Source organism: Branchiostoma floridae, chromosome 2 (genome assembly GCF_000003815.2).
Source record: "Branchiostoma floridae strain S238N-H82 chromosome 2, Bfl_VNyyK, whole genome shotgun sequence".
NCBI lineage: Eukaryota > Metazoa > Chordata > Leptocardii > Amphioxiformes > Branchiostomatidae > Branchiostoma > Branchiostoma floridae.
In genome coordinates this window covers 22,606,510-22,615,464 of record NC_049980.1, presented here as the reverse complement: position 1 = coordinate 22,615,464, position 8,955 = coordinate 22,606,510, and the positions used below count along the sequence as shown (strand labels likewise).

Below are 8,955 nucleotides of genomic sequence, written 5' to 3'. Positions count from 1 at the left end.
TTAGGAGTGATTCGGGAGCTAAGTCGGCTGTAGTCGGCTAGCGTTCGGCTGAGTCGGCTGGCGTTCAGCTTTGTCGGCTGGTGTTCGGCTGCGCCATCCGAATGTTTTGAAATGTTCAAAACATTCGGCTCTGAACGGCAGGTCTGGAATGGGTTGGTTGTCGGTCGGCTGGTGTTCGGCACAGTCGGCTAGTGTTCGGCTGGTGTTCGGGAGTAAGGTAGCAGTCAAATTTAAATCTTAGCCACGCCATAAACATTGCTGACTTACTCCCAGCTTGTTTCCAACCTACCATCGATTCACTCCAAAACCGTAAACAAATCTCTGCTAACTCAATCCCAAGCAAAATGACTATTACCAGGACGTAGGCGAATCACCCACGAACTTCACACGACCGACATCCAGCCATAAACAAAAAGAAATATAACGTTAAATACCGTATCTAGAGCTATATGTGTTCCAAAATTTGATCTTTTTGGTGATGTTTACATGATAAAAGAAAGAATTATTTTGATTAAAAACGAAAATGGCCACTTTTTTTAAAAATCGCTGATTATGTCCATTTCAAGTCGTGAGAGGGTCAGCAATCGGTTGGGAATCAGTCAGGAGTGATTCGGCATTTTGCGGCTAGAGGTCGGGATGGTTGGGAATAGGTTAGACAGCATTCGGGACACAGTCGGGAGTAAGTCATTTACTGGTCGGGAGATGGTCAGGACATGTTCGGGACATGTTCGGCGCTAAAAGATAGGCAAAGCTTAAGTTGCATTAACGTTGATTTAGGAGACATATGGCCGACTACCTTGCCCCATACCCCCTCCCTATGACGTTGAGGTCAAAGGTAGGTAGGTACGGTAGGCCGACGAAAACAAAACGTGACACTGGACGAGGTATGTTTGCCTCCGGGTGATGGTCGTCTCAGATTTTCTCAGACGTAAACAAAACATGTCCGAGAAACAAGTTTAGAACTTTAGGCTTCGATACGGTCCCATTTTTTTCCAAGTGAAAAATTAAATTCATGACGCCAATGTTACTTTGAAACGTTAATAAGAGTTATGCTGGAAATAAGATAGATACGCAAAACTAGAGTTCGGCGACCTCATACCTCCATGAAATATTTAGAGCTTTTGTAAATTTTATGCAAATGACAATATTTATGCATGGTGATGTTCATCATTGACTAACAGACACATGTCACAAGTATAAAATTCCCATCATCAATCATTAATCGGTTGTGCAATTTTCGCATATATTATGCAAATCAGTTCCTCATTAGCATATTTTGTATCTGCTTATGTTCCATCTATCATAATTTACATGTCACATTTATTGAAGTCCAGTTATTGAAAACAATGGAACAAAACTAGTCGCTAGGGAGTCCAAACTTATGTCACTTATTTCTGAGCACAAGAGCTATCAAATACTCAAAATTCGTAGACCATAGCTTGTTCAGAGCACGAGATAGCAAAACCGGAAGTCGCGCTACAGTACCAAGGGAAGCTGCTAGCGGGCCCCAAATCAAATCATTTCCAGCTTACATCACACCAACACACCAAGTATGAAACCAATCCATCCAGCCGTTCTTGAGTTATCTTGTACACAGACAGACAGACAAACGCTACTGAAAATATAACCTCCATGACATTTCATGGAGGTAATATTATTACTAATAACAGTTACGCAAGCAATCAAATACATTCTAGAAACGTCCAGACGTTCCAAGCAGCATCCACTCACTTTCGTCGAAGATTGAGAAAACATACTCAGGCAGTCACTGAAGAAAGGTAATGAACGGTATCTGAGACGTCTGACCGTTTCCAAAAACTATTTGGTTGATTGAGTAACTATTACCTTGCCACGTTACTCTGCTTTTTCTAAGGTTTCATTAAAGTTCATCTGTGATGGTAATTAATAAACATGAATTAAATGTTTTACACATTGTTTCCATACACAGTGTAAGGTGCGTACAAACAAGCTTTCAGTCAGTCCCTCTAATGCTTCTCTGGTTGAAATGACCTGAACATTCGTGTCATTCCTGTTTGCCTCAGGTAAGAAGTGTTGAATTATAGTGATCTCATGCCATAAAAATCAAGCGCAGTTATAATGCTTCAGTTTGTCTTTCCTAATTCTTTTATTCTTTCCAATTTAATTTCATTTTCCTTTTATTTCATGCAGCCCTACAAACTATATTCCAGACTCCCCTTCTTCCTACGTTGAGTATCAAAATATCACAGAATTTGACAGTTTTACAGTGTATAACAGCAGTTCATATAAATCATGAGTAATTTGGAAATAGCCCTTTATTTGGAATAGGAAAATGCTTATACATCAATGAGTTTTCTTCTTTAAGAGTGAGGACTAAAAAAAATACAATTTTAGAACAAGTCTATAAGGCACAAAATAGTTTGCATGGTTGTCCACTGTGCTACACCAAACTGATTATACTCAGAATGACTTCCAGTTCCTTGTTCACTATCAGATTCGCTACCAATCAAAAGGCCTAGTAAAATACATTTTGGAGAAATAAGTGTTTCTAAATTAAAGCACCCTGTAATAAGTCAGTATTGCATCCAGTCCGATCCCTCACACTGTGACATTGCCCCTGGCTGTCTCAGCTGACTTTTTCCTGGCCAGTCTTGTCCGAACTGGTTCCGTCTGAACCAAAGGCTCCTGCTGCACTGTTGCCGGGCGGCGGCTGCCTAGCAACTCTACCTCCACCACAGTCCCTGGTTCGGCGAGATGTAGTGGGACGTAGGCATAGGCTATTGACTTCTGGATCTGGTAACCATACGCTCCTGACGTCGTGTTTCCAACAACCTGAACAAGAAAGGACTGTTTCATTAGTCTTTAGTCTCTATATGACTATACATTCCATATTCATGAGTGCAAGCCCTGTAATAGCTGATCTATATCCACCTCTATTTTTTCTAACATCATACTTAAAACCAGATGTACAAACTTCATGTTATAAAAAACATAATCTTATGTTTGTAGATCCACCATAACAAACAATGCTGTTTAAGTGCCATATGATGTATAGGAGAGTATCCATCTCCATTTCTATAGCCCTTAGGAACTATAACAGGGGGCTAGTCCACTTGCAACACTTTGTGTTCAAATTTCATATTCTTTCCCTGTTACTGTTGAGTACTAAGTAGAGGACTAAGCAGTATGTACCATTTTATCGTCTTTAATACAATTCAGTTGGGATAGAAACCATGCATGGCCTCCAACATGTACTTGGCAAGCACTATACCCAACAGGCCATTGCATCAATACAATGCTGTCTTGAAGATTACAGGTGCTTTCCTGAGGGCTGGTTCAGTATTGCTTTTCTCTCACTCTGGTCAGTATTACAGTTGGCACATGTTGCCCCTTGCGGGGCCATTTGGGGGTATCCTGATGTAGATGTAGATGTACTATCCTCACCTTCCCCTGGTGCCAGATGGTCTCGTTGCCCTCAGCATCAGGACCGTTCTCCTCCACCTCCACAGTCAGACACACCAGCTTCCGGGTCAGTCCCTCCTGCTGCAGCTGCTGCAGAGCCTGCTTACCGATGAAGTCTGCAGGCTGTACACGGTACAAAAACACCACAGTGTTTATTTATTGGTTTGGCTGGTCAGCACGTACAACCCATTTATTATCTGTGGCTATCACAAAGGACTAGTACAAATGGAATAACAATCTATAGCAATATTCTAAGTACATAATGGCTATTACATATATCAGCTTTACAATAGCGTCTACAGCGTCCACAATAGAAGTTATGACCAGAGCGTACTTCGCTCATCATTACATGACTACGTCCTCTCAACCAATTATAATGAGAGCCCTCCATCTACAGTGTTTAAATCTAAGAAGGGCACAAAATGCTGTACTTTTATAGTTATGTCCTGATCTACCTTGTCCATTTTGATGAAGGAGTCAAAACCTGCTTCTAAAGGGTTGTTGTCCACTGTCATCTGAAATGAGCAACAATTGAAGAATGCATGAATCTAAAACAATTCCATATTGGCCAGAGCCAGATGAATTCTTGAAGCCGTTAGGTGTCCAAAAATGTCTGTAGTAAGACACGAAAGTCCATTCTCTTTGAACTAACAACAAAAGCTCTTCATAACAATATCGAAAGAAAGCTGTGCCAATTAACGCCATAAAAATGCATCTATCGTAACAATCGATCAAAAAATAGTGCATAACTTTTATATATACTGACAGTACCCTGGGCATTGCCCCTTCAACCCCACACCCTATGAAAAAGATGTATTTCCCCTTTCTCACCTCAGCCCCCCACCCCCTGAAGCACCTCAGCCCCACCCTAAAACACCCAGCCCCCACCCCCGCTCTCACCTCAGCCCCCCCCACCCCCTGAAGCACCTCAGCCCCACCCTAAAACACCCAGCCCCCACCCCCGCTCTCACCTCAGCCCCCCACCCCCTGAAGCCCTTCTCCAGCCTGAGGGAGCCCATGGCAAAGGTGCCGAAGTCCCCCAGCCCGAACTCCTGTCCTGCCGACATCAGGGCCTCGTACAGCCGGGCTGTGTCCTCTCTGGCGTGGTACAGCTCCCAGCCCAGCTCACCTGGAAACAGACGTGATGGTTAGTTAACGTTTTGAATCAATCTTCCGAAGAGGTGGCGCTAGTGTTTTGAGCTCCGGCTCGCGATTTTCAACATCATGATTGGCTGAGGTTCTCGAGTTGGCCGTGGTAAGGAGTTATACCGCCCCTCCGGATGCCTGCGAATGAGGCTACATGATACCCATTAAAACGTAAATGTTTCCGAACATGCAATCTTTTCGAACATAGCATATCGCCGGGCCCTAGCTGCCAGATTGCGGTCTAACTAGTTCGATATATGACATCTACAGCCAGAAGCAAGAACGATCATGTGGTGCCTTTTATCCTCGTCGTATGATGACAAAGCCATGCACTACATTCAGTGGGTTAAAAGGAAACTTCATACAGAAACACAGACACAAATACACACATATATACGCACGCACGCACGCACGCACACACACACACACACACACACACACACACACCGACACGTAGTAACATACATGACATATTTATTTATTTGTTTGTATGTTGACATAAGGGCTTACCTGTGTACGATATCCTAACGGCTCTGACGCGAACCCCACCCAGACTGAGCTGCTGGCAGCTGAGGAACTTGAACCCCTCCTCGCTCAGGTCACCTGAGGTCAGCTTGGCCAGGACGTCCCTGGACCGAGGACCCGCGATCCCCAACACGCCCATGTCGTCTGTGACGTTAGCTATGGTGACGTCGTAGCCGCCCTTCCACACATGATTCTCTATCCATCTTGAGATGATAATTCGGACATCTTGATAGTCTTATATCTACCAAGACTACATTAGGACCATACGTTTTGGCATATACCGTAGAAAAATTTAGAAACGTTAAAGTCGGCCCTGTTAGAAAACTGATGAATCCCCGTAGTGACAAATACCGCTTGACTAGGAATGATTCAGTAATCCTTGACAGCTTTTACCAACTCCAACAGAACAGTTAAAGACTTTCCTTTCCACTAAGACAAGTTTGATAGTCCCTGAAGATTCACCTGAGATCATGCAGCTCGGAGCCTGTTCCCGTGACAAGGAAGAAGTGGTCCTGTCCGAGCCTGGTAACCGTCATCTCCGCATACACGCCCCCACTAGTGGTCAACATATGGCTGGTGCACGCTCTCCCGACCTGGGAAAACACAGTTCTAAGTACTATCTAAATTAGGTAAATAACGGAAAAACAAGACTTGTAATAGCACATAGGAATTTTCTTTTATACAGCCAGTTTTTCTCACCTGCTGACGTTTCGATGTCTGTCAGACATCTTCCTCAGAGCTTCTAACTGGAGTTCTACTTCTCGCCGCTCATGATGTGCAGCCGATGTAGGTGGCGCTTTTGCTAAGAAAGTCCACCCCAGTGATGAACCGGTACGAAACCGGGCTGAAGTTAGCAGCCCATTTAGCAGCCGATTTTAGCAGCCGATTTTAGCAGCCGATTTTGACCTAGAGGAAAGGTAGCATCCGATTCGACTACAAGTATTTTTATTTTTTTACGATTTAGCCCAATTGAACACATTTTTCAACGTTAGCGTTGACAAAAGTTAAAAAGTAGTATCTTTCCAACACTTTGAGTTTGTTATCGTTAAGTCGCAATTCTTAGTTTAGCAAATAACAGCAGAATTAAAAAAAAAATCCAGCAGCGACACCTACCGGAGTGAGTGTACTTACGTAAAATCGACTGCTATACGGCTTGTAGAGCGATATGCTACTTATCTAAACGGGGCCCGGGAACTTGTGAGACCAATTTAGATAAATTATACCCTAACGTATCCAATACAAGTATCAAATCTTACGGGCCGCATTTAATTAATGAACCAGAGGGAAACTAACTAATAGGAAATACGCAAGCAAAGGGGGGGGGGCATAAAATCGGCTGCTAAACTGCTTGTAGAGCAATCTGCTGCTTATCTAAACGTTGCCCGTGAACTTGTAAGTGCTATTTAGATAGCTTATACTTTAACGTATTCAATACAAGTGTCAGATCTCACGGGCCGCATTTAATTAATGAACTAATTGACTTGACGCAGTTTCTACACAGAGCCAAGGGAGCGCAAAAATCGGCTGCTAAACTGCTTGCAGAGCAATCTGCTACTTATCTAAACGTCGCCCGTGAACTTGTAAGTGCAATTTAGATAGCTTACACCCTAACGTATTCAATACAAGTATCAAATCTCACGGGCCGGATTTGATTAATGAACTAGAGGGGAACTAACTGATAGGAAATACGCAAGCAAAGGGGGGGGGGGGGGCATAAAATCGGCTGCTAAACTGCTTGTAGAGCTATCTGCTGCTTATCTAAACGTTGCCCGTGAACTTGTAAGTGCAATTTAAATAGCTTATACTCTAACGTATTCAATACAAGTATCGAAACTAACGGACCGGATTTGATTAATGAACTAGAGCGATCTAATTGATAAGAAATCGGCAAGCATAGGGGGCGCTAAATCGGCTGCTATACGGCTTGTAGAGCAATCTGCTACTTATCTAAACGTGGCCCGTGAACTTGTAAGTGCTATTTAGATAGCCTATACCCTGACGTATTCAATACAAGTATCAAATCTTACGGGCAGGATTTAATTAATGAACTAATTGAGTTGAAGCAGTTTCTACACTGAGCCAAGGGAGCGCAAAAATCGGCTGCTAAACTGCTTGTAGAGCAATCTGCTACTTATCTAAACGTGGCCCGTGAACTTGTAAGTACAATTTAGAAAGCTTATACCCCAACGTATTCAGTACAAGTATCAAATCTTACGGGTCGCATTTAATTAATGAACTAGAGAGAAACTAACTGATAGGAAATACGCAAGCATAGGGGGAGGGGGGCTTAAATCGGCTGCTAAACTGCTTGTATTGCAATCTGCTGCTTTTCTAAACGTGGCCCGTGAACTTGTAAGTGTAATTTAGATAGCTTATACCCTAACGTATTCAATACAAGTATCAAATCTTACGGGCCGGATTTAATTAATGAACTAATTGACTTGAAGCAGTTTCTAAACAGAGCCAAGGCAGCGCAAAAATCGGCTGCTAAACTGCTTGTAGAGCAATCTGCTACTTATCTGAACGTGGCCCGTGAACTTGTAAGTGTAATTTAGATAGCTTATACCCTAACGTATTCAATACAAGTATCAAATCTTACGGGCCGGATTTGATTAATGAACTAGAGCGATCTAATTGATAAGAAATCGGTAAGCATAGGGGGCGCTAAAAATCGGCTGCTATACGGCTTGTAGAGCAATCTGCTACTTATCTAAACGTGGCCCGTGAACTTTAAAGACGAATTTAGGTAGCGTATATCCAAACACATTCAATACAAGTATCAAATCTTACGGGCCGGATTTAATTAATGAATTAGAGCGATCTAATTGATAAGAAATCGGCAAGCTAAAATCTGCTGCAAATGGCTTGTAGAGCAATCTTCTACTTATCTAAACGTGGCCCGTGAACTTGTAAGTGCAATTTGGAAATCTTATACCCTAAAGTATTCAATACAAGTATCACATCTTACGGGCCGGATTTAATTAATGAACTAGAGGGGAACTAATTGAGTTAAAGCAGTTTGCGCACTGGGCTATTAAAGGGGTCGAAAAAAATCGGCTGCTGAATGGCTTGTAGAGCAATCTGCAACTTATTTAAACGTGGCCCATGAACTTTGAAGACGAATTTAGATAGCGTATACCGTAACACATCCAATACAAGTTTCAAATCTTACGGGCCGGATCAAATTAATAAACTATAGGGGAACTAACTGATAGGAAATAAACAAGCAAAGGGGGTGCTAAAATCGGCTGCTATACGGCTTGTAGAGCAATCTGCTACTTATCTAAACATGGCCCGTGAACTTGTAAGTGCAATTTAGATAGCTTATACCCTAACGTATTCAATACAAGTATCAAATCTCACGGGCTGGATTTAAATAATGAACTAGAGGGGAATTAACTGATAGGAAATACGCAAGCAAAAGGCGGAGGGGGGGGGGGGCCTAAAAATCGGCTGCTATACGGCTTGCAACCCAATTTGCTACGCACCTAAACGTGGCCCGTGAATTTGTAAGTGCAATTTTGAAAGCTTTTTCCCGAACGTTTTAGATACAAGTATCAAATCTTAACGGCCGGATTTAATTAACGATCTGAGAGCGATCCACTTGATAAGAAATCGGCAAGCATAGGGTTCTATAAAATCGGCTGCTATACGGCTTGTAGAGCAATCTGCTACTTATCTAAACGTGGCCCGTGAACTTTGAAGACCAATTTAGGTAGCGTATGCCGTAACCCATCCAATACAAGTATCAAATCTTACGGGCCGCATTTAATTAAGGAACTAGAGGGAAACTACCTGATAGGAAATACGCAAGCAAGGGGGGGGGGCATAAAAACCGCTGGC

The 8,955-nt window shown here is 42.7% G+C and overlaps 1 protein-coding gene across 1 annotated transcript in view; it reads right to left on the bottom strand.

Moving 5' to 3' along the window:
• Window positions 1-1,830: 1,830 nt before the first annotated feature.
• Window positions 1,831-8,955, bottom strand: part of LOC118409370 (dimethylglycine dehydrogenase, mitochondrial-like) — a 15,192-nt gene continuing 8,067 nt past the window's right edge. Inside the window, exons 11-16 of the mRNA XM_035810351.1 lie at window positions 5,575-5,705; window positions 5,098-5,315; window positions 4,413-4,570; window positions 3,897-3,956; window positions 3,424-3,564; window positions 1,831-2,811 (exon numbers count right to left, since the gene is read on the bottom strand). Of these exons, the coding sequence (XP_035666244.1) occupies window positions 2,578-2,811; window positions 3,424-3,564; window positions 3,897-3,956; window positions 4,413-4,570; window positions 5,098-5,315; window positions 5,575-5,705 (942 nt within the window). The 3' untranslated portion in view covers window positions 1,831-2,577. The remainder of the gene's footprint in view (window positions 2,812-3,423; window positions 3,565-3,896; window positions 3,957-4,412; window positions 4,571-5,097; window positions 5,316-5,574; window positions 5,706-8,955) is intronic.